The sequence below is a fragment of the Sinocyclocheilus grahami genome, unplaced genomic scaffold, assembly GCF_001515645.1.
Source record: "Sinocyclocheilus grahami isolate Dianchi unplaced genomic scaffold, SAMN03320097.WGS_v1.1 scaffold362.1, whole genome shotgun sequence".
NCBI classification, from domain to species: domain Eukaryota; kingdom Metazoa; phylum Chordata; class Actinopteri; order Cypriniformes; family Cyprinidae; genus Sinocyclocheilus; species Sinocyclocheilus grahami.
In genome coordinates this window covers 1227658-1253551 of record NW_015505541.1, presented here as the reverse complement: position 1 = coordinate 1253551, position 25894 = coordinate 1227658, and the positions used below count along the sequence as shown (strand labels likewise).

At 36.1% G+C, this 25894-nt stretch overlaps 3 protein-coding genes across 5 annotated transcripts in view; all 3 read right to left on the bottom strand.

The window, feature by feature from the left end:
- LOC107549118 (NHS-like protein 1) overlaps positions 1-1927 on the bottom strand; it is a 111062-nt gene extending 109135 nt beyond the window's left edge. Inside the window, exon 1 of the mRNA XM_016230091.1 lies at positions 1415-1927. Coding sequence (XP_016085577.1) covers positions 1415-1736 — 322 coding nt within the window. The 5' untranslated portion in view covers positions 1737-1927. The remainder of the gene's footprint in view (positions 1-1414) is intronic.
- Positions 1928-3649: 1722 nt separating this feature from the next.
- Positions 3650-14108, bottom strand: LOC107549117 (Golgi resident protein GCP60-like). 3 transcript variants are annotated; one of them, XM_016230088.1, is made up of 8 exons: positions 13771-14108; positions 12275-12416; positions 11792-11932; positions 11355-11513; positions 9508-9682; positions 8254-8440; positions 7231-7515; positions 3650-5518 (listed from the first exon to the last, which is right to left on the bottom strand). In XM_016230088.1, exons 1-8 carry the CDS (start codon positions 14027-14029, stop codon positions 5304-5306), a joined length of 1563 nt encoding a protein of 520 aa, XP_016085574.1. In that variant the 5' UTR covers positions 14030-14108; the 3' UTR covers positions 3650-5303. The 3 variants fall into 3 exon arrangements, with proteins under 3 accessions (XP_016085574.1, XP_016085575.1, XP_016085576.1); XM_016230089.1 differs by having other exon boundaries at positions 7231-7497; XM_016230090.1 differs by having other exon boundaries at positions 7231-7494.
- Positions 14109-22429: 8321 nt separating this feature from the next.
- The window catches only part of LOC107549115 (C-C chemokine receptor type 6-like), a 9312-nt gene continuing 5847 nt past the window's right edge, over positions 22430-25894 (bottom strand). The window contains exon 2 of the mRNA XM_016230087.1: positions 22430-23775. Within this exon, the coding sequence (XP_016085573.1) occupies positions 22627-23760 (1134 nt within the window). The 5' untranslated portion in view covers positions 23761-23775 and the 3' untranslated portion in view covers positions 22430-22626. The remainder of the gene's footprint in view (positions 23776-25894) is intronic.

The window sequence follows — 25894 nt, the reverse complement described above, 5'->3', positions numbered from 1 at the left end:
TGAGATTGTATGCATTCATACATATTCTCAAACAGTTCAGCAAATTGTAAAATGTTTGAGATTGCCATGAGAATGTCTTAAGTCATACATCCTGTTACATGGTATTGTCTTAAGAGCAGGACATCCAAAGAAGAGCTCTCCCTGTGGGAGCCTTTATTGGCCTTCACTGGTGGCTCGTGTTATTTGCAGCATTTGTAGTACCACTGAACACAACCCTCTTCTATTAGACAGTGGATGGTAACATACCAGTTTACACTATACATATATACAATATTAATTAACTACATGTACTTACTATATGGTTAGTTTTAGGATTAGGGTTTGGCTTAGGGTTACTTCCTTGCATGCAATTATGCATAATTAATTGTTATTATAATAGTACGTACATGTAACGTGTAACAAGGACACCTTAAAATAAAGTGTTACCGTATAACTTATATAAAACCTGTTGTATAACAGCAAAAAAAGTAGCAAAATGGTCAGTTTGCTCATGTATACTGCACTTCTCCATGAATATATACGCTACCATTCAAACGTTTGGGCTTGGGAAGATTTATGCTTCTGAAGAAAAAATGTATGCTCATTTATTTGCTGAAAACAGCAATATTGTGAAATGTAAAATATATATTTTTTTTTATTTAAAGCTGAATTTTCAGCATCAATACTCTTGTCTTCAGTGTTAGCCTACATGATCCTTCAGAAATCATTCTAATATGCCGACTTGGTGCTCAATGCATTTCTTATTATTATCAATGTTAAAAACAGTTGTTCTGCTTTATATTTTAAATTGTTTTCTGGATACTTTGATGAATAGAAAGCTCAGAAGAACAACATGTATTTGAAATACAAATCTTTTGTAACATTGTTATTAATATCCTTACTATCACTTTTGATCAATTTGATGCATTCTTGCTGAATGAAAGCATATTTCTTACCTATATATCTATGCACTAGAGGGTTTCTGCTGTAGGGGTGTCGGTGGGCGCAGATGGTACGTTAAAGCAGATCTATCACGTTCTCTTCACCTCAAATCATTACACCAACATAACACCATGTGCTTGTCCCATAACATTCACACCAGCCTTTTGTCTTGCGGACCCAATCCATAGTTCATTCTGAGTGCAGCCTTTCAAACTCACATTTAGCATTCAATGGCTGCTATAAGATAGATATACATGTTCTTCATAATCAATAATCGCGTAACAGCTTCTAACTTTCATCAATAAGTCATTAACAAACATACTTTGCTTCAGAGCTTAACAAATCCTGAAATATCGACATACTGTATATGATATGAATCAAGTTTTATGTTCATTATTAACTGATGAGCTGCTATATGTTTGTTATTGACTTGTTCATAAAAGTATAAACACTAAAGTAGGCAACAAATACGAGATTGAGCCTTTAAACTTACGTATTTGAATGGTTTTGGGATCAAACTTGCACACGGTGAGCTGCAATCTCTCCAAACGCACTTGAATAGTTGATGTCCTTTGCGTGATCAACACAGCCTGAGTCTCAATTCCCAGGAATATGTCACTGGCATGCCGCGATAGGTCGGACAGTTGATGTAGGATGCTGGTGAGCGTATGGCAACACACTTCTTCCAAAGAAGAGAACAAAACAGGTTTGCGCACTGTGCGACCGTCCGGCGTCGTGAAGCTCTTCTCCGAGCCAGCGCTCGCTCTCAACCTGCTCACCAGCTCAGGCTCAACGGTTCTCTCGGGGAACGGCATTTTAAATCGTGTTTAAATCTGAGTTGAGCATCGGGTTGAAGGGAGTTAAAATCCAAACGATGTATCCCAGAAGTCGCCGTGAGAAGTTCTGCTTCCAAAAGGTCCCGCCATAATTTTTTGAAAGATGCAGAAGCAGTTTGGGACGTTTTTGCCGCTGGTGTTCGGGAGCATCGGGGAACATGAGTTTGAAAGCAGCGAGTCGAAAGTATATGGAAAACACGGAGATGCTTCCCAAACACCTGTAGGAACTGGAACTGGATTGGCGAATCCACTGGATCGGCGCTGTGAGGGAGAGGTTACCTGCCTTTAGCGTCTGCTGCGTGGAAAACCCGGGATGGATCCTATGGTTCTCACGGACTTCGAGGCTCTTTATTGCATTTTCAGGTATCTACAGGGCATTTTAATAATACTGAGTAATGTTTCTTTTTATTAGTATTTATATTTTAAATACCATGGTTATTTTATTCAATGTCAGAAAAAATGTTGGCAGTCTTACAAAGTACATTAAACAGATTTGATTCTAAATATTACATAAGAGATTTTTAATTTCAAGCATTTTCAAAAGAAAAAAACAAACAAATAAAACATGTAAAAGAAAAGATTATCTGTGTGTTTAAAGACAATAATCAGTATGTTCGGTATGACTTAAAAAATAAGTTAAAATATGTTTTAATAAAACAAAGTGCTAAAATAAACGGTAAATATCAAGATATAAACAGACAATTCATATCCTTTAACATTTACAGCACTTCAGAACTACAGTTCAATAGTACAGTAGTGTAAGTATGAAGTCGTTTATTTACAGTACTAAATTCGTTTGGAATCAGAAAACTATTCACGGTTCATTATTTTAATCTACTGGTGTAGATCCTGTTGAAATAAAAATCAAATAAACAGTCAATGTATATAACCTGTCTACTTTGCTTGTGAAAGGAACAAAAGCTGGTGTTTCATATCTACACTGTAGCTCCGTCTTGTGGCTGCAAGTGTAGTATGCTCTCAAAAACAAACCCCAAAGTGCCAGGAAGGATCAGATAAGTTTTTTGTGTTCTGCTGAAGTGTTAAGGAAGTGGACTATTGTTTGTTGTGGCAATGGAACCAGACTGCATTTTTGGATGGGAGTGATAGTGCTCATTTTCCTGTTAACATTGAGCCTGCTGAAACTTCCTTTTGCATTGAGAAATCATGACCTATGGCTGACAGCACTACAGTGACGAGTCACAAACTGCGCCAAGCTATCACTATAATAGCCGGTTTATAAATGCAGATTCATTAATGAACATAACGAAATGTACTGATTGATGAGTACTGGGGGAAAATTCTTATATATCAAGGATTTTTTTTTTTTATGATGCTGACTTTTATTTGGGTGAAATGTACTGCGTATTATATGTATTTATTTCACAAAATGTGGTTTTCTTTCCTGTAAGCCTATCTGTCAATATGGGCTAAAAGCATTAAAAAATCTAAATAACCATCTATTGAATTGTCAGGCCAAAAATAAACTAATTAAAATTTGTGTAATAGATATGATTAAATAAATAAGATACATTTTATCTATATAAAACAGTGTGAGGTTAGGTGCTTTTAAAATTTGTGAGTGAAATTTATTTTTACAAAATTAAGTGAAAGGGCACATTTGTGCTAAAACATTTTAGTAATAGGAGTTTCAATGGAAATGTTGCTATTAAAAAAAAGTTGCACAAACAAGTAGAGCACGTTTTACCCCATTTCTCAAGAATCAAGTGAGCGGGTACTGTAACACATCATCCGAGTATGTAAAACATGCACATGACTAGAAGGGTATCAGAAGGTACATACAGAGAAACGCAAGTTTAATCAAATATACGCTTCAGGATACTCGTCCTCGAATGCATCCAGATCAGATCACTAGCGAAACCAATACAAAAACACTTCTTCATGCCTTTATGGTCAGAAAATCACTGGAGTTTCCACTTTAAATACGAAGACAATTTTCAGATCAGATACCCTATTGCTCATTGTCTTTTCCCCAAAAGCTGTACTTTTAGTACCATGCCAAACATTACACTTTCACTATACAAAGGCCTGAAGTCAGCATTACAAAAATTGAAAAAGAAAAATACATGGAAAAAATAACCACAGAAACTTTTGTAATCAATCGACTGTACATGTGACATTAATGTGGTCTTTGGACAGCTTTAGCACGACGGTCTCTATGAACACTGAATCATCACAGCTCTCCAACACACTGCTTTATTCATCATGTGAACACAGTGTAACAGCATCTGCATCTGCATCTATGGACGATGTTTGATCACAGTTGGATAGCAGTGACCTGCATTACACAGGCGTCTTTGACATACAATCATGAACGCGACACATTTCACTCAACGATACAGCCAGTGATGAATCCAGAGTGGCTAGAGCAGATATTTTTGAAGAAAAGAAGTCTGCAAATCCTCAGGAACTTCACTGTAATAATCTTCAATGCACTGAACAGTCCAATAAATAACAGAAAAAGTTAATCAGCAACTCAAATGCAGCTTTTGATAGTTAGTCTCAATCAGCTGTACAAACACTTCCTTATTAATATAATGACAATGAGATGCTTGTTATTTCTGCCATAGAGAACTAAGTATAAGAGTGACGGGTAGAAAGTTCAATCAATATACATTAAGTTTGAAGTTCTTACATGGCTGTTTGTAACTACATGCATAAAGCAACAAAGAAATAACCTAACTGAAAGGCAAGAATATTTCAAACTCCTAGCTGTGCCACATTAAAAGTCAATACTGATAAATCTCGCATTGACGACATATGCAAAACAAGCCGAAAATACAAAAACCGAACACGGACAATAAATCTGGGGCTCTGTGGAAGCAGAGAAGCGAACGTAGGAGAGATGGGATAAACGTTATAGGACTTTGAGACACAAACATGACCCTACTCTACCGCAGAGATTAATAAATATTAAACGTTTTAGACTCAATCCATCCGGTTTAGAAAATGCTGCAAAATCTCTTCTCATAAAGGCCTCCAGATCCACCTTTGCATTGTTAGAAAAGTCCTTTCCATTAGTTTTATCTCACACTCGCCGATGCTCTTCAGTTCTGTGTGCTGATAGGAGGAAAACATGAGTACAAATGCACTCCATTGGCTGATTTACTCAGTGTTCACCTAAATAAGGAAGTACTCCAGTGTCCTTAGTGTTTGCTCCATTGTTTTTCTAAACATGTTGTTTTAATTAGGACACACTAATTTATCCTGCACCTCTTTGGATGACATTAGAAGATGGAGGCTGAAGTTAGAATATCAAGCACAAAATCATAGAGTACATCTTTTAAGAGTGCAAAACAGAGGTGCCAAGCACATGGCCCATTCCTCCTGGACTCGAACAGCATGACAGACACACTCAAAGTTTGCATACACATCGAAACACACACTCACTCATGTTAAATTTCTTTGTCCCTTCCCCAGTAGTGGACATCCCATAAATTTCCTTATTTTTGATCTCTCTCTCTCTCTTTCCATCCTATCTCTTAACATACACACACACATTCCTGTCCCACAGTCTTGACTCCAGGCTTATCTGGTGTAATATACTCTGTAGTAGACGGTTTTAGACCTCCAGAGCGAGTAGGAGTTGTCAAACTTGAGCAAGTATATACCACGGCCAGGATATTGGTGACTCCCAGCATACACCTCCTCATGACAGTCCCGCCGGTACACCGGCACTACCTCATCCACCTGCGGTTTCCCAACCTCTTTCTTGGCTTTCTCCTCCTCCGACCGGCCTTCACCTGAGAGAAAGAGAACAGGACTTAAATCTACAAATCATATTTACAGAAATTGTAACAACAGAAACTTCACTCAAACAATCTACCTAAACTTTAAATCAATTTAATTTTATATCAAAAGTAGCCTTATGATTTCCACAATTAAAAAATGTATTGATATTAAAATTCTGTCTGTTACCAATAAGCCGGTAATTATTTTCATTTTACGGCCAATATCTAATAAATGGCCGATATTAAAATTCTAAACTATTTTGTCAAAATATATAAAAAATTACAATTTACACTACAAATGAAATTCCTAAGTTATTTTACATTTGAATTCTGTGATGTCTTCGAATCTTCAGGTCAATAGCTGACTCGGATTATATAATTGTAATAAGACGAGTATATATATTATACAACTGCAACTAAAAAAATAATTTTTCATATTTCAGTATATTAATTATTTACTCTACACCAGTAAAACTACAATACTTATGGCTTAATTTCACTTGCAAGAGTTGTAGTGCTGTCAAACGATTAATCGCGATTAATTGCCAACAAAAAAGTTTTTGTTTTCATAATTTTTTGTTTATACTGTGTATATTTATTATGTATATATAAATAAACCCACATACACAGTATATACACTTTGAAAATATTTACATTCATATAATTTATATATATAAATATTAAATATATAATCATAACATTTTTCAAAAATATATACATGCATGTGTATTTATATACATAATAAATATACACAGTACACACACATTTTATGTAAACAAATTTTTTTATTTTGGATGTGATTAATAACGATTAATCGTTTGACAGCACTAAATGCTTGAGCTTTTCTTTTTAAAGAAAACTGATAATTTTGTATATTTATTTGCACTGACATAGGGCTGGACGATATGGCCAAAATGTATATCATGATATATTTCTTAATTTTGGTTGATACGGTATTATTCCGATATCGATATGAACACTATTTTTTAAAAAAGCCTAATAAAAACTGCCAAGAACACCCACAACAGATGTCAGTACCTAAAAACTTCTGAAAAATGAATTTTCCAAGTCTATGAAATCTCCTCCTATAAAACTATATAATATTTAAGAAAAAAAAAACAGCACAAATAAATAATGTTTACCTTATATCAAACTATAGGCTGACATGTATACACTGCCAATCAAAAGTTTTTAAACAGTAAGATTTTTAATGTTTTTTTTAAAGAAATCTCTTCTGCTCACCAAGCCTGCATTTATTTGATCCAAAGTACAGCACCCGTGGCGCGTTTTGATTTTGAAACGTACAGTGCTCATGTTTATTCAACAAGTCAAACGCCAGAAATAAATCAATGTATGGGAAACACTGGTATATCGAAATATCGGAAATGTGTTTAAAAATCATATCACTGTTATTGAAAAAAATTATATCGCGATTTATATTGATATTGAATTATTGTCCAGCCCTACACTGACATTAAAATTCTGTTTAATACCAATAAATCACTATTTTCATTTTATGACCGATATTAAAATTCTATACAAATTGTTTAAATAAAAACTGTTTTAAATATTACAAGTGAAACATTATAATGTACAGTATGAAAATGAGATTTAAATGTGAGCATTACATGGGAAAAGTAATCTAAATGAAAAAATAGAAGAAATTAAATATCCAGTATTAGCCGATAACATGGTAGCAAAGAATCAACACATTCGGCCCTCACCTTCTTCATCCTCGTCTTCGTCACTAGACTCGCTGACATGCACGCTGACCGATGCGTTAGTAGAGTCAGTCCATTCAAAGAAGACTCCAAAGCCAATATCATAATAGTCACTGGCAAACTCCCAGAAGAGATAGGAGCCCTCCTCGTGGGTGGGAACCCGGACGGTCACCACTTCCCCCCGGCCCACTGTGATCACAGAGTCCACATCCTGACGGATCTTCTCTTTAAAGTCTTTTATCTGTGGCCGGGTCCACATGGAGGGGGCTGCTATTACAGGGGGAGAGTCTGAGAATCAGGAATATGGTATATTAGAGAATGTGTCTTTTTAAATTCAACTCGATTTCACTTGATTTGATTTCAATTAGGGCTGCACAATTAATCGAATTTCTAATCGCGATTACAATTATGGATGCCACAATTACGCAATTGTTCAAAGCGGCAATTAATTGTTCAAAGTCCACTTATGTTATTCTGCGTACTTAAAATGCTTTTTTTTTCTTTCTACACGTTATCTTAAGGGTTTTTCCCCATTATTTTAAATTTAGTTTTAGTATAACATTATAATACCATTCATATTTTAACTTTTTTATAATTTAAAGAAGAAACCAATCCGATGTATAGTTGACATTTGAGGCTTAATACTATAGAAAAGCACTAAAAGTTTTTCAGTTAGTGTTTTCAGCTTGTTTAATTTCATATAAAAATACGGCATGCAGTTGCATTAAACAATGGTATAAACATCACTCAATGTAAATTGTGATAATCTTAATTAATAACCGCAATTACAATTTTAAGGGAATAATCGACAATTATGATTTTAGTCATAATCGTGCAGCCCTAATTTCAATTCACAACCTCTATATTCAGATCTCGATTTAACTTAATTTGATAGATTAATATGGATATATATCTGGTACAGTAGGCTTTTTTTCTCAATGGGAAACCGAGAGAAAATTGTGTTTGTTTGATTTTAAGTTGACATTAACAGCAGGTTATTGAAGTGGTAGAAATACACAAACTCACCTGTGGGTCCATTCTCAGTGACCTCGTCTGCAGGCTCCAGGTCCGGCTCTCGTTCTAAGCTGTCAGTAGTGGACTCTGCCTGGCCGTTCAGTGTGGGAGCCTCCTCTCCAGCAGAAGGCGCGGACACCTCACTGGCCTCTAATGTAGACAGCACTATAGCATCCTCCTGCTGTTTCTGCAGGGCAGCCTGGAGAGAACAGTGAAAACATTGGCATCACACAATTGTAACAAAAAAAAGGCCAGAATTATGCTAAATTACATTACAGAACTTGGAAAAACCAGCCTCCTTCTTTGATCAATGATCAATTAAAACACAATTAGTCAAGCCTAGAAGCTCAGATGGAAATTTACAAGCTGGACCAAGATGTGAATTAAATGAACACGGCAGCACCCAGGGAAATGTACACAGAAATAAAAAATGTATTGCATCAGTGAGTCAAAGTCCATTACATGACAATAAAACCAGTTTTCTTTCAATGACAGGCGTGTAAAACACATTCAATAATCTACTTGGTTACTGCACACCTGCAAACCAAATCCTACCACTGCAGTTGTGTTCTTTATACCGGTCATTATTAACTTGTGGGTTGCATGCTGGTCTGTTCTGAATCTGAATAATAAAATGTGACAATTACATAATGGTGCATAGCAATATGAACAGGCTTATCAACTATGAAAAAGGAGAGGAAAACCTTTCCATATTGAATAAAGTTGAGCACATATACACTACCATTCAAAAGACTGGGGTCAGTAAGAAATGTTTTTGAAGAAAGTCTCTAGCATAGAAGTAAAAACAGTAATATTGCGAAATATCATTTTTAATTCTACATTTTAATACATTTTAAAATGCAATTTATTCCTGTGATGGGAAAGATGAATTTTCAGCAGCCATCACTCCAGTCTTCAATGTCACATGATCCTTCAGAAATCATTATAATATTTGATAATTTGCTGCTCAAGAAACATTTCTTATTAATATCAATGTTGAAAAAAGTTGTGGTGCTTAATATTTTGTCAGAAACAGTGATTTTTCAGGATTCTTTGACTATTAGAAGGACAGCATTAATTTGAAATAGAAATAGTAATAGAAATCATATTCCTTGCCTAATAAAATTATTTATTTCTTCTAAAAATAAAAAAATTGTAACGGCTCTAAATTTTTTAACAGTATTGTAGTTTTTCAAAAAGTAGTCATGCATCACAAAGGCATTGCAGACATGGGTGAGACTGGGAAAATGAATCATAGGCTCTCACCTGCTGCTGAGCGAGCTGCACCTGATACAGCTGCTGCATGTACTGCTGATAGTGCTGCTCCTGCAGCTGTCGAATGAGGATGAGCTGCTGCTCGGGACTGTCTGGGTACTGCTGCGCTGCATACTGCTGGAACTGCACCGCTGTCTGCGCATTCAATGCAGCCATGATCTGCTGCCTAACACACCAGAGAGAGTGAGAAAAATTCATTATGTGCACAATCAAGCATGAGGCTCAACTCACTAGGATTGCATAGTGTACCAGTACTAAACAAGTACAAACAACAAGCTTTTTCATCCTTTTTAATTAGACATTAATTTAAAATAATGTGTATGACAGCTGAAATAACAACCCACTATTTCACGTGGTTGAAAAATTATTCTAGGTGGGGCTAAAGACATTCGCATTTTCACGTGTCATGAGTTTGCAAATTCATTTGAAATTATTGAAAGTGTTGACAGTCCTAGTTTAATTTCATCAGTCATTCAAGGACATTTATTTGTTGCCCAAGATATCGATTTAGTATCAAAGAGACTGGCATTTTACCGAAGCCAAAAAGTTGGTATCGGCCCAACCCTGGGCTCTACTACAAAAGGCTTGAATACCCTATATAATTTTAAAAAATCTGAACAAATCTTAAAACACTAGGCAACATATGCTTGTTGATTTTGTATATGGTTACAGAGAAAAACTGGGCATCATATACTAAACAACTGAGAATCACACACACTACCAGATCGTTCAGAAAAAAACTAAAATATTACCCAACCTATGAGGGTAATGAAACCTTGAAATATTATTATGCAATGTTTATTATTACAGACGTTCCATATACAAAATATGAAAAGGTCATATTTTTTATTTCATTTTTTAAATGAACAATATCGTATATAATAGACAATATCCACTGACTGGACAGAACCAGTCTGATGCTGAAAAAAAATATCTGCACAAAAGTCATGTGGCATATTCCAGCCTTGAGTCTTTCGTTCGCATTTTCACGTGTCATGAGTTTGCAAATTCATTTTAAATTATTGAAAGTGTTGACAGTCCTAGTTTAATTTCATCAGTCATTCAAGGACATTTATTTGTTGCCCAAGATATCGATTTAGTATCAAAGAGACTGGCATTTTACCGAAGCCAAAAAGTTGGTATCGGCCCAACCCTGGGCTCTACTACAAAAGGCTTGAATACCCTATATAATTTTTAAAAATCTGAACAAATCTTAAAACACTAGGCAACATATGCTTGTTGATTTTGTATATGGTTACAGAGAAAAACTGGGCATCATATACTAAACAACTGAGAATCACACACACTACCAGATCGTTCAGAAAAAAACTAAAATATTACCCAACCTATGAGGGTAATGAAACCTTGAAATATTATTATGCAATGTTTATTATTACAGACGTTCCATATACAAAATATGAAAAGGTCATATTTTTTATTTCATTTTTTAAATGACTTGGAATTAACAATATCGTATATAATAGACAATATCCACTGACTGGACAGAACCAGTCTGATGCTGAAAAAAAATATCTGGACAAAAGTCATGTGGCATATTCCAGCCTTGAGTCTTTCAACAGACATTTTCAAACGATCCTGTTTTACTTTAGATCTGGAATAATTCAACAGGTGTCACTCACTTCTGTTGCTCTACACGGAGTCGACAATATCGTATATAATAGACAATATCCACTGACTGGACAGAACCAGTCTGATGCTGAAAAAAAATATCTGCACAAAAGTCATGTGGCATATTCCAGCCTTGAGTCTTTCAACAGACATTTTCAAACGATCCTGTTTTACTTTAGATCTGGAATAATTCAACAGGTGTCACTCACTTCTGTTGCTCTACACGGAGTCGTTCCTCCTCAACTTGTCTTCTCTCCTCCTCTTCTCTCCTCAGCCTCTCCTCTTCCTCACGTCTGCGTCTCTCCTCCTCCTGCCGCAGTCGCTCACGCTCCTCTTCCTCTCTACGCCGCCGTTCCTCTTCCTCCCTCCTTCTCAGGAAAAACAAGACACCATACACAACATAAGAGACATCTGTGAGTTTACGGAGAGTGTTCAGGTTATTTATTTATTTATGAAGACGAATTCTTTACTGGAGCCCAAATTTATTTTATGTTGGCATGGTGGACCTCTCTGAAAGTCTGTATCTAAAGAGATCCAATTGGTTAATGGGTAAAACAGTAAATAAATCTAATTTAAAAGTGTGTGACACTAACAAAGTGAGAAGATAAAGAAGGAAAAATCAATCATCTTTATCTGCAAGTCTGACCTCTTTCTCTCTTGCTCCTCCTTTTCAATCTTGTGTGACGCGATGAAAGGTGCAAATAAACTGCAACATTTGTTCAACAGCTTTACAAACTCCAGCATAGCCTCCTCCTTCTCCATGTTGCCCAAAGATGCCCATTCCTTTCTGAAAAAGTTACAATTGTTATTGCACTTCCCCATCTGTATATCCACAACAAAACCCCTAAACATCTCAGACTAAAAAAAAAAGAATTCACATTAAAAAAAAGCGCGTACACAACAACAGCTTAATAGTATCTATAGGATAAGTATGAATAGCATTTAAACACTGTATTTACACACACATTATGATATATATGAGCTCAAGGACAACACTTTACTAGAGCTAAAAGATAAAAAAATATATATATATATTTTGTGTATATATATATACACACACATAAAAATTGCTTATGTGACTCCAACAGCAGGGAAGCACAGCAAGGTCAAAGATCAAATCAATGCTTACCTGCGGTCATTTCCCAGCACATCGAAGAATCCCACCTCAGGGGAAGCATCTGGGTTGTAAGGCCCCAGCAACACTTGCTTATGGAGGGCTACCAGACGGAGTTTATCCTCATAGGTCGGGTGGAAGGCTTTCCCATCTTTCTCTGAGGGAAAACATTGCAAAAATGTGGATTCAAAATTGCAACAGGCTCTCATTACATTAGAAAAGGGATTTTCAAACTTTTTTTGTCAGCCAAACCACTCTGATGCTAAATATTTACTTGACGTAAGCCCTGAATTAGTGGGTTAATGGTCAAACGAGATGCACCTTTGTTTAGCAAATGTTTCATTTTGATTGTTTTTGTTCTATAATTATATTATTTCAAAATGATGATTGAATTAATTCTTCGGTTTACAGCAACTCACAAAGCCCAGTCCCAGTTTAGAATGCCATCTAATGCAAATTTGCCAGTGTCACTAATGTCAACGCCATGAAAAGATGATCATGATTTTTCTGTAAATGGTGTTGAGTTTTTTTGTGCACATATATTTTGAACATCACAAACTAGACACATAGGACACATTAACCCTCAGCTGGTATCTGAAACATCTTGACTGGTACATTATTTGTGCATTAATTAGAGAGCTGCAGCACTTAAGACTATAGAGCTGATGGACACAAACATATTGTTTAAGAGGGTGTAGACTTGCGGAAAGGACTAAATATTTTATTGAACAAAATCTACAGTGCTGGTTTTGCTGTCAAAGAGACATATTTTACAGCAACTCACAAAGCCCAGTCCCAGTTTAGAATGCCATCTAATGCAAATTTGCCAGTGTCACTAATGTCAACGCCATGAAAAGATGATCATGATTTTTCTGTAAATGGTGTTGAGTTTTTTTGTGCACATATTTTGAACATCACAAACTAGACACATAGGACACATTAACCCTCAGCTGGTATCTGAAACATCTTGACTGGTACATTATTTGTGCATTAATTAGAGAGCTGCAGCACTTAAGACTATAGAGCTGATGGACACAAACATATTGTTTAAGAGGGTGTAGACTTGCGGAAAGGACTAAATATTTTATTGAACAAAATCTACAGTGCTGGTTTTGCTGTCAAAGAGACATACGGAGTACAGCACTAGTGGTTCACAAGTCTATTTTGAACATTTATGCAATCTTTCATATAGAGACCCTTTGACTTAAAAGTCATCAGTCAGGCACATGACACAGACACAGACACAGACAGTGGTGTTGTCACCGGTTGGGGCAGTTCCTCTAGAGGTGCTTAACCCTGAACACTGCGACTGAAGTGAACTACAAGACCTGTATAAGCAGAACTTTTCACCAAACACCGATAAGTGAAAAAGACAGGACTCTAATAAGAAAACGGCGACCTAACTAAATCGAAACAACACTGCAAGATCAAACTGTAATATAGAGATGACCATGCTAATGCGTGTTTGTGTTCAGTCAATGTCTGTACGTGTGTACAGTGACATAAAATACCTTTAAAGAATCTGAGCGCCAGCCCGTAGAGCTCGACTAAAGAAAAGCCCCATTTCCTCTCGATAGTAGCGCTGCTGGCAGCTTCGCCCTCCTCCACATCGCCGCTCAGCTCAGGGTTTCCAGCGCTCTGGCCAGCGGACACCTCGGCCTGCTCCTGTTCGCCCTCGGAATCCGGGCTCAAAGTCAAACCGTCGATAGAAACTTCGAGCCGGCTTGAATTTGCACTGTTGAGGTCGCCGCTCTGAACCTCTGTCGCCATCGTGCAGAATGTCAGCTGAAGCAGCCACGTACCTACTTCCGTCCTGCTCCGCCGGAACTTCCGGCAGCATGACGTAGAAATGTTCGACTACAAGAGCTTCAAAACCTTCAGATATGTTGGACACTTTGATTCTGATTCTAAAAAAAACAAAGCTTGTTTTGTTATAAATTTAATTTATTTTCTTGGCAAATTTTATATCCATAAGTGTAAATTTACCAACAACAAACCAATTTTTCTTGTTTGTTTGAAAGAATTTAAAATGTATCTTAATACTATTTCATCCTCTGTAAATAAGAAAGCGAGAAGAACAACTTCAATTTGTAATGACTTTAATTTGTATACTCTAACTGAAATATAAATTAATATCTTACCCTCATGTTTTTTTTTTGTTTTTTTTTTCCAATTTTTATTTTTTTCTTTCTCTTTTTTTTTCTTTTGTTCTGTATGTTCAGATGACATTGTACATATTGTTGACAAATGTTGTGTACTCTGTACAAAGTTGTATATCTTAAAAAAAAAACAAAAAAAAACTTCAAATATGATTATGCAATGTTTATTATGACAGAAGTTCCACATACAAAATATGAAAAGGTCTCATTCAAACAGATTTTTATTTTATTTTATAAATAACTTGGACTTAACCATATCTAAAAAAGATAAAGAAACAGTATCGTAGTGTTTTACATAAAAGTGAAAGCTGATCGAGCATGTAATATTTATATATAAATTATTTTATATATTTTTTGTACTATTTGCATAATTTAATAAATTACATTTGGGCAAGTTTTCGATGTATACTATAAATTAAGAAAAAATAATAAATGTTTAATAATAATGACTAACTATGTATTGCTAAATACTCATCACAAATACAGTAGTATAACACAATTCCCTTTAAAATTAATAAATAAAATAAAACAAAACAAATTTTTATTAAAAAAATGAATTAAAATTAAATTGGCTGTACTTTAATAATGTTGGAAATTACAAACACTTACACAAGTAATTTGACAACTATCTGTGCCACTAACGAAAAGAAAATACACAACAATGATATTATAAAAATAAACATTTTGTAGATTTTATCTTATTTTTATTTTAATGAAGAACATCATGTACAGCAGTTTAATGACGGCCAGATGAAAGGCCAGGGTACATAAAATTGTACCAAATACCATAGATACTACAGTTATTGTGACTACAATAAAACATTGTTCGGTAGCCTATTATAAAACATACTATTTTATAATTTTTTTTCCAGTAGTAGTAATAACTGTATTAACAAATTAACTGGTATTTTGGTATCTGTGGTGTTATGGTTATTTTTATAAGGGTAGTTACAAGCGCAGTTTCTAATGTCAGATGCTTTGACAGCTGTTTGTGAACTGCATGTAAAGCTCACTGAAAAGAACTGGTGAACATAATCATGTTCTCACAAACCTACGTCAAGCTTAAATAGTATAAACCACTGATTTGTCCTTTAATGATGATATTTACTTGGTATAAAAATGTATTTATTTTATTTTAAGCAACTGCTACATTTGCTCATGTAGAGGCCTACTGCATTTCGCCAACACATGAGTGTAGTTACAGTGCCTATCCAGCAGAGGAAGAAATATAGACAGATATACAGGAGCATCTCAATAAATTAGAATGTCGTGGAAAAGTTCATTTATTTCAGTAATTCAACTCAAATTGTGAAACTCGTGTATTAAATAAATTCAATGCACACAGACTGAAGTAGTTTAAGTCTTTGGTTCTTTTAATTGTGAGGATTTTGGCTCACATTTAACAAAAACCCACCAATTCACTATCTCAACAAATTAGAATACTTCATAAGACCAATAAAAAAAAAATTTTAGTGAATTGTTGGCCTTCTGGAAAGTATGTTCATTTACTGTACATGTACTCAATACTTGGTAGGGGCTCCTTTTGCATGAATTACTGCATCAGTGCGACGTGGCATGGAGACAATCAGTCTGTGGCACTGCTCAAATTTTATTGGTCTTATGAAGTATTCTGATTTGTTGAGATAGTGAATTGGTGGGTTTTTGTTAAATGTGAGCCAAAATCATCACAATTAAAAGAACCAAAGACTTAAACTACTTCAGTCTGTGTGCACTGAATTTATTTAATACACGAGTTTCACAATTTGAGTTGAATTACTGAAATAAATGAACTTTTCCACGACATTCTAATTTATTGAGATGCACCTGTATATGTGTCTCATTTGGAAGGCTCTGTCCTCCGGAGGTCGCATTCGAAGGCTGCATACGTCATCGACGCTGTCTCATTTCAGAAAAGCTAGTAGGACACTCCGAATGCGTCCTTCTTTCACAGGAATTCAGAGGATGCATGAGGTGTATCCTTCGCTGCTACAGATAACCCACAATTCTTTGCGTAGCCGTAAACAACCGTTGTTAGTTTGAAAAATGCCGGCGCCGGCAGATGTACACACAAGCGCAAATGTGGTGTTTACAGCTTACCTTAATTCGCCTCGGTAAAAACAGATCAACTTTGTTTTTAATATCCTCCTCCTTTTTTTCTCTAACAGATGTCTGCTATAGGTACGCTGCAGCTCCTCAAACATTGAACAAAATAAAACAAGTAAAAGCATTTTTTTTTCAAATTACTTTCCAAATGTATAAATACTTTTCCTTCATTTAAGTAGTGTGAGAGCGCAAGGACGCTCTAAATGTGTTGGTATAGCAACGTGATACTTCCTGTTTCTTTTTCCGCCTGTCCTACGAAGGCCGTCTCGTTTAATTCTAGGTTGAGGACACTTCGTATGTGCATCCTACAGAGGACTCGACCTCCGGAGGGCGCAGCCTTCTAAATGAGGCACAGCTATCTATTCAGTGACAGCGAAATGAGAGGGGAACACTTGCTAGGCTATTAAAATAATGTATTAGATCTTAATATATTAAACATATTATATAGTACAATACATACTATATTATTTTTATAATGAATTAATATTGAAGAAAAATATATTTAGTAAAAATTGCACTCCAATCAGCCTATTCCTTTTAGTTAATCAAAAATGTTTATGATTAAATCCAGGTGGTTACTGAAAAAAGCATCATCTTATTACTTTCTTCATCTAGGACTTGAAATGAACCAGCTAGTGATGCTGCTCTTCACACAAAACTGTTTTTGTAAACTCCATGATTAGATATAAATAAAACTCTATAGACTCCATAATCACCTTCCTATCAAAGTCCAATATATACAGCAAGACAACCTACATCAGAACCTTGATCCCGCTGTGTCAGTGGTGACTGATGTTCAGTGAGATCACCAATACAATTTTCAAATAAATTTGAAATTATAACAATCATGTCAAAAATATAAACTTTTGATTTTGGGAGAAAAACAACCTAGAAATAGGTAAAGAAATTGTTAACCTGTAACCGTACACTTGAAAAAAAGAAAACCTGTAACCTGTGATCTTGACCTCTGTAGATCAACCTCATGAGCTACCAAACAAACAAAAAACAAAAACGGTAGTATGAAAATTTCAAAAAGTCCCAATTTAAACTTCAAACCAAGTTCATAAGTATAAGTTGTTGAAATCAAACCAGCAATTAACGTTAAGCAGACATGAAAGCATAACCATGAACTTGAATTGAACATTGAATTGAAATTGACCAAAATATTGCTAATTTCTGCCAATAATCACACTGTCATCATTAAAACTGTCTAAATGCAATAAATAAAACTGACCACATATTACCCTCATTTGATGCAGTGACAATAATTTAATTTCAGCTTTGACTACTACAAGAAAACCTTTCAGCAAGACAACCTACAGCAGAACCTGATCCTGCTTTGTCTCTCCCAACTTGAATTACAGCAAACAACCCAGAAATACAGAAAGAAAACATAACCTTGATCTTGGGGGAAAGGAGAGAAAATGAACAGTAAGTTCAAGTGTAAACCCGTAATCTTGATTTTAGAGGGAAAGAAACATGTGAAATCAACCAAGAAGCAAACGCTAAAGAGAATGTAAAGAAAATAATACAAATTGAGAAAAGCTATCTTAACTAAAACCTGTAAAATATTAAGAAAAATGTAGAAAACGAAAACTAAATTGTAAATGTGAAATGTAAGAGGAGAACAAAATCAGGCAAAAATACAAAAAAACTTGAACTTGAAAAGAGAAAAAAAAAAATAAGATCTGTAGTAAATAAAAACTCAACTAGTAGGCTACAATCTATTTTGTCCAGCTGCTGGCTTTTTATACATTTTCCTGCATTGCATCACTTCATTCCGTTAAATACAGGTGAATAACTGAATCCATTAACTACTTAAAAAAAAAGAAGATGCCTTCAAGTTATCTCCCACATGGGGCTCAAATAATAATCCAATAACCTCTTTTCCTTCATGGGCATTTCAAACCAGAAGCAGCTGTAAAGCAAAGCTAAGTTAAGCAGCTCCTTCTGTAGCTTCTTGGACTAGACAGCGATTCGACTTATCATTCATTAACGCTCAACTGAATCAATGCTTTGATATTCATCTGAACCGTTTCAATGACCTACACTGTAAAAAATGACCGTGAATTTAACGGTAAAAGACTGTAAAAATGCTACAGTACAGGCAGAGGGGTACCTGGGGGCCCCAGGCAAAATTAATCAGTGAGGCCCTTGTAAAAGATTTTTTTTTTTTGTTAATGTATCTTTGTTGCCTAGTGATATAATTATACAGCATATGAAATGCAGACAAAACACATCTAACAGTATCCACCTTTTTCTTGTCGTAAAAATGGGCGCGGCCATTTGCAAATTATATGGGTCTGGCTTCCGGTCTCATCTGCGTCCACTCCGTCCAGCTATTTTTAGCTGAACAAAACAGTTCATTTTGCTGCTTGATATTGAAAGTTGGTGTGTCTTATCATATTATTTTAATGTATTATCTGAAATTATGAACACACTGGCTTATAGTGCAAACAGTTTTACCGTTTACGGCACGTTGTTATTCTCCTCGTTATTTACCTATAGCGGCTAATGAACCGGAAGTCTCACCCATAGGCTTACTTCCGCGTTGAAGAAAAAGGTGGATAAAATTGTCTTCTCTCCTGAAATAAATGTTGCCAGAAGCCCATCAACCACCAGACTTCCATGACTGACTGATGAAATAACCGAGTCAATTTCAATTACGGATCCATTTTTGTTAGCATTTTCAAGCTGATTTTGGTCAGTGAATTCTCGTTATTTATTTTATTATTTAGCCTAATAGTTATTTGAATTAAGTGCCTATTCTAAACAGGTATTTATTGAATTATTTTATGTATATCAGCAAGTGAACGAGTTGCGGCAAAGGTCATTAAAATAACTGTTTAGTTGTGTATCTCTGTGCATGCGTTTCTCTTCGCGAGACACGAATAATATCTTTTGTGTAGCATAATGAATTCAAGCACAATATCGAACGGAGAAAAAAATATTTATCATTTGTAATTAATTAGACTGTCAAAATGGGAATGTTAAAATATTTCAGACACAGTTATTGCATGACAACCTAGCCCGTTATCGTTTGCTCATGGAAACAATGATAAATAAAATGTTTTGGTTTGGAGTGGAATAGAGTGTGGGCAGAAACATAAATTGGTGCCTATGCTTACCGTTGTCCTGTTTCCTCTTTTCCTCCTTTTTTTTTTTTTTTTTGCTTGAATTTTTCAGTTCATTCCTAAATTGTGCAAGCTCAGCTTCCATATGGAATGGATTAAAAACGCTCGGGTCCCGCGTTCTGTTCTGCTCCAGATCATGCATTTTCTAATCTACAGCACCGCGAGGACGCGCTGCACCTATTTGAAAAAGGCGGCCGAGGAGGCAAAAGCATAACCAGTGTATCGAGAGAGGGGTCCCATAGAGGGGATGGAGTAGAGCCCTGCATTTCAGCCCGGGCCCAACGGGCCCCGGCTTTTTTACGGGCCAATTTTCACGTCACAGTTCAGACGCGGGCCGGGCCTCGGGCCTGTTTGAGGCTTCTCCTTATTTTAATATGTTTGACATCCATGATCCATCAATTAGTGATGGAAAAAATTGCTGCGCTGGTGGAAACAACACCAGACCGTGCTACCGCGACAAGAGCGGCTCTATGGTGTTTATTGCCCCGCCAGCAGCAGCATGTAGGCTATGGTGCGTGCTGTCAGCGCAACTGAAGAGTAGACCCTTCACAGTTACTAATGATGTAATACTCTTACCTTTATGAGCAAAAATTACGGCGTATCCACTGAAAAAAAATGTAAGTGATCGCGCTGGCGCCTCCATGTCCTGCAAAGCGTGTTTCAGCTTCCACTCTCTGGGCTAACTATTGGATATAGCGACATTTGTCTAGGTTTAACGTTTAAACATTGTGATATGCTTGAACTGTTTTATATCTATAGATTTTATTTTAGGCAAGTCGTGATGATTTGAGAAGGCCGCTGGCCGCTTGGTCGTTACTTTAAACAACAAAAACGTATATTTAACGAACAAAAAAATGCTCCAAACTTTTTTATAAATTAACTTAATAAAAAACGAAACGAAATAAAATCACTTTGCCATTACATACAAAACTGAACTATTTTAATAGCTGGAACAGTAGGATAAGCTGTTTTGGGAGAAGGAGGGGGGGGGGGGGAAGACGGGCTCGGGTCGGTAATTCTGATAAGCTGTCGGACACGGGCCGGGCTAGGGCCTAAATTTGAGACCCGTGCAGGGCTCTAGGACAGAGAGATGTCGCTGCGTGTTATAGCTATTAATATTAACATTCCTGTTGTGGTCGGCCATCGGGGGCCCCCTTAAAATGCGGGGCCCCAGGCATTTGCCTGCCCCATTTCCATGCCTCTACCTACAGGTATAGGCTAATAATGCTATTTACATCATTCATCATGATACTTTTTGTACTTTAAATGTAAGCGATTCACCGTGTAAATATAATTCACCGGGTATAAAGTCCCTATACTAACAAATACGAAATCTCAGAGAATACATTTTTTACTTGTTGGTAAAGTTATGATTTTCACAAAGCATTTCACTATGGGATTTTTTTTTTCTCTCTCTCTCTCTCTCTCGATATTTAAATAGCTATAATTATAGCTTACTTCAAAATCTGGGAATGATTGTCTTTCTTTTCTGTTATATTTGATAGTTTGTTACGGAGCGGCAAGCTATAAAAAATAATTTGTCACATCTCGTGCGCTCCTGCTCTTCAATATCAATAGGGGGCAACAGAAGATGCTTTTACTGAGCCCTCAGCGCTCACCAGAATTACTTTTTAACATGGACGGCCTTAAACAAAAAGCATTTTAGGAATCGCATAATCCTTTTTAACTTTTTGGGATAGTTCTCCCAAATATATGAAAATGCTGTCATCATTTACTCACCATGTCGTTGCAAACCTGTATGAGCCTATTTTTTCTGCGAAACACAAAAGTAGATACATTGAAAAAATGTTTTGGATATTTTCTTTAAAAAAAAAAACGCTTTTATCTTGACTTTCTAAACTTTCCTTTTAAACTATGACCTGCAATTTTGTCAACAAATTTTAGCAATAAATATTTATATACGAAAAACTGCATTTCATTAATTGAACCATCAATTATTTAGTCTGAGGACTTCTATGAATCACTCAGACACAAACTAAGGACTAAATGGTGGAATTGTGTGTTCATGCCACTGTAAAAGTGAGCTAAATGGGACAGTGGCAAAACACAAAGAAATACATTGTTCTGTATTTGTTTCAATAATGGAGAAGTTCATAGCAGCAGCTAGTTTAGGTCAATTCTGTGGAATGTACACATAATGAAAAAATGTCCTATTTAATGAAATAATTTAAAATAAAAATAAAAATGCTATGGCAGTGAAACAATCCTTTCAGTGATGATCAGATATGCAATCAGATATGTTTTGGGGGAAGGAACTAGTTTTTGTAGAGGACTGTGATGCAAAAGGGTATGAGAGCATGTATCCAGGTCAAAGACAAGATGATGAATATCCTTTAAAAAAAAAACCTGGTAAGCCTCAGATGGTGCACTGATTCTCAGCACTGGATCTCATTTCAGAACATCGCTCTTCACTATTTGTTATTGTGTTGAAATATCTTGCTTAATTTATTTAGATAAAACTTACAACGTTTATATCTTGGGTACATTAGGCAATGTTAAAGATTCTATGTACAAAAGGTAAATAATACATATAGAAAAATAAAAACGTTCTGCAGTACTACATATAGTGCCTATTGATTGCAAAATTCATTCATAAACAGAAGACTTTTTACGCTTTGCTGTTCTAGCACATTGACACAAGGAATAATCATTTCCCCTCTTTGGTTTGTAATTGGCATAATTTCTCAAAATCAAAAAAAAAGTATTTAATTAATTCATCATTTACTCAACCTCATGTTGTCCCAGTCAAACTGGGAGACCTTTTCTTTCTTTCCCAGTCAGACTTTTTATTTTTTTTTATTGTGTGGGACAAAATAAGAGAAGGTCATACACATTTGGAACAACATGAAGGTGAATAACTGATGACTGAATTTAAATTTTTTATCTTTGATCAATGCTAATCAGTCTGTCAGTCACAATGCTGGGGACTTTGCCCTTAATTAGCACCAAATCACATGGTAAACGAAGTGCCATTTTCATTGTACGAGCCATCCATAGAGCGCCGCGTGGAAACGTACATTTCAGTGGTGGCCCGTGAGGACCGTCTCGCTGACATGTAGTTCTTCCCCAAGCACCAGATGTCCTGTAAGATCTTCCGGAAGTGGTTTCTGAAATTCACCCCAATGAAGGCGTACAACAGGGGATTGAGACAAGCGTGCAGGTACGCCAAGCTTCTCGTTATGATCACGGTCAAGCCGATGGACTCCTCAACGCTGCATTCCTGCTCTTGAAACATGTTGATGGTATAAAACAACAGTGCTATATTATAAGGCATATGGCAGACCACAAACACAAGGACCACAGTGAGGACCACACGCACTGCCTTGTGTCTCTGAAAGTTCTTGGCCTGAAGGAGGGTGACAATGACGCTGGAGTAACAGAATCCCATGATCAGCAGCGGCAAGAAGAAACCCAACGCAACCTGAGAGCTGGGCACCACAGTTTTCATCACACGTGCCGTTTCATTTGACTGAAATTTAAAAAAGCAGACATATGGCACGTCTTCACTGTCAGTAACGTTCCAAATGCTGGATTCAGATGGGCCGGGTTGGTAACGCTCATAAAACAGGAAGGTAGGAAGGGACAAGAGCAGGGCCGACAACCAGACGACCGCGCAGACCAGGTGGCTGTAAAGCAGAGTGCTTGAACGCAGCCGGAAGGACCGGCGGGCCTGTACGATGGCAAGGTAGCGATCTCCGCTGATGCAAGCCAGGAGCAGCATGCCGCTGTAGAGGTTCACGCTGTAGATGCCACGCAGAAGCTTGCAAGACAAGTTCCCCATGGACCACCCATACTGCTCGCTGTAGATAATCAAAGGCAGTGCCACCACAAACAGGATGTCAGCGATGGCCACGTTCAGCAGATACACGTCAGTCATGGACTTGGTCCGCTTGTAGAGAGCGTACGTCACGATCACGAGAGCGTTGCCGATGAAACCAACCAAACAAATGATAGGGTGAACAAATAACTGGAGGAAGTTCTCAATATTCACTTTGCGCTCCATCGAACACGGCTCCACCATTTCATCATACGCAGCTTGTAACATTTCAGAGTAGTTATCATTGATGTAATCATATTCCTCCATTTTCTCCCCTTGAGTCTGCAAGGAAAGAAAAAAGAACAGGAACATAGGTCAAAACCAAAATTTATGGCAGAGCTCAGTTAACTGAAATCTAACGTACAATTAGGTTTAAAATGTAAAAAGTATTTCTATTACAATATCAAAAACAAAGAAATGCTTAATTTTTCCTAAGAATGCAGGAGACACTGGTGCCCAGTGTTCGAACTATACCGTGGACTTTGGGGGAGCCCACTTGTTTGGGGGCTTACAATGACTTACAAAGAGACATAACAGCTACAAGTGTATGCACTACTTGCTTTATGCAAGCACCATATAGGATAAATCACTATACAGGATTTACCCTATTATACTTTATCGACACGAATTGATAGTTGCCCAGCGGGCACCTTGATGTCAAAAATTAATCAAGATTTGATCAAGATGCTGTAAAGTTTTTTTAAAGTTCATTTGAAGTTCAGCTTTATTGACAATTTCTTCTGGTGGTTAATGGGGTAAAAATAGGAGGTTATCCTGCACTGAAATTGGTTTAATATTTATGTAGGCCAATATGTTTGACGTTCAATATACGTCAAATCAACATCAAGTTTTAAACGTCTAATTGGTGTCATATTGACGTCACATTGACATCAATGATTAGTATGTTTAATCAGGATGTATGTAAAGTTATGGTGTAATATGAATTTGTAGTTAGCTTGATATAATATAACTACAATAACTACAATATAATTGTAAAACCACCATTTACAGTATTACAACTACAATTACCAGTTAATTATTGTATTTGTTTTTGTATTTTTTTTTTTCAAATTAATTTTTTTCCATTTTAATTTTTCTTGACTCCAACAGTTAAATTAAAAAAAAATATTAATCAAAAAGTATGGCTAATTAATTGTAATCATAAAACAATTTAACAGTAATTTATTTTAAAAGTTATTAAAAGTTTAACAAAACTGACATTTTAGGCCCTATGAAAGATGCATTTTATTTATTTTCTCAAATTCAGTTTGTGTTTTCCAATAATTTTCTTGAATTATGAAAAATGTAGAGCCATAATGCCCATTTAATGAGAAAGCATTCTCTGCTGTTTAACACACCTGTAGATGCTGCTCTTTCCGGGTTTCTCAGCAGCTGAAGTCGTCATAGAATGGAAGACTACGACAAACATATATATATATTTTTTTGCATTCACATTTGCTCAAATAGCAAAATAAAAACTCCACGATAATGTTTTTATTACTTTCAAAAATAGGAAAAAAATAGAGAGTGACTGCTAACCACAGTCAGAAGAGAGAACAACATCAAATTTACCGTCACGTGTTTATTATATACAGGTGCATCTCAATAAATTAGAATGTCGTGGAAAAGTTCATTTATTTCAGTAATTCAACTCAAATTGTGAAACTTGTGTATTAAATAAATTCAGTGCACACAGACTGAAGTAGTTTAAGTCTTTGGTTCTTTTAATTGTGATGATTTTGGCTCACATTTAACAAAAACCCACCAATTCACTATCTCAACAAATTAGAATACTTCATAAGACCAATAAAAAAACATTTTTAGTGAATTGTTGGCCTTCTGGAAAGTACAGTGGGTACGGAAAGTATTCAGACCCCCTTAAATTTTTCACTCTTTGTTATATTGCAGCCATTTGCTAAAATCATTTAAGTTAATTTTTTTTCCTCATTAATGTACACACAGCACACCATATTGACAGAAAAACACAGAATTGTTGACATTTTTGCAGATTTATTAAAAAAGAAAAACTGAAATATCACATGGTCCTAAGTATTCAGACCCTTTGCTCAATATTTAGTAGAAGCACCCTTTTGATCTAATACAGCCATGAGTCTTTTTGGGAAAGATGCAACAAGTTTTTCACACCTGGATTTGGGGATCCTCTGCCATTCCTCCTTGCAGATCCTCTCCAGTTCTGTCAGGTTAGATGGTAAACGTTGGTGGACAGCCATTTTTAGGTATCTCCAGAATCTTATCCGCTTATCTGCTCATCACCTGTCCAATACAGTCCCAACAGTGAAGCATGGTGGTGGCAGCATCATGCTGTGGGGGTGTTTTTCAGCTGCAGGGACAGGACGACTGGTTGCAATCGAGGGAAAGATGAATGTGGCCAAGTACAGGG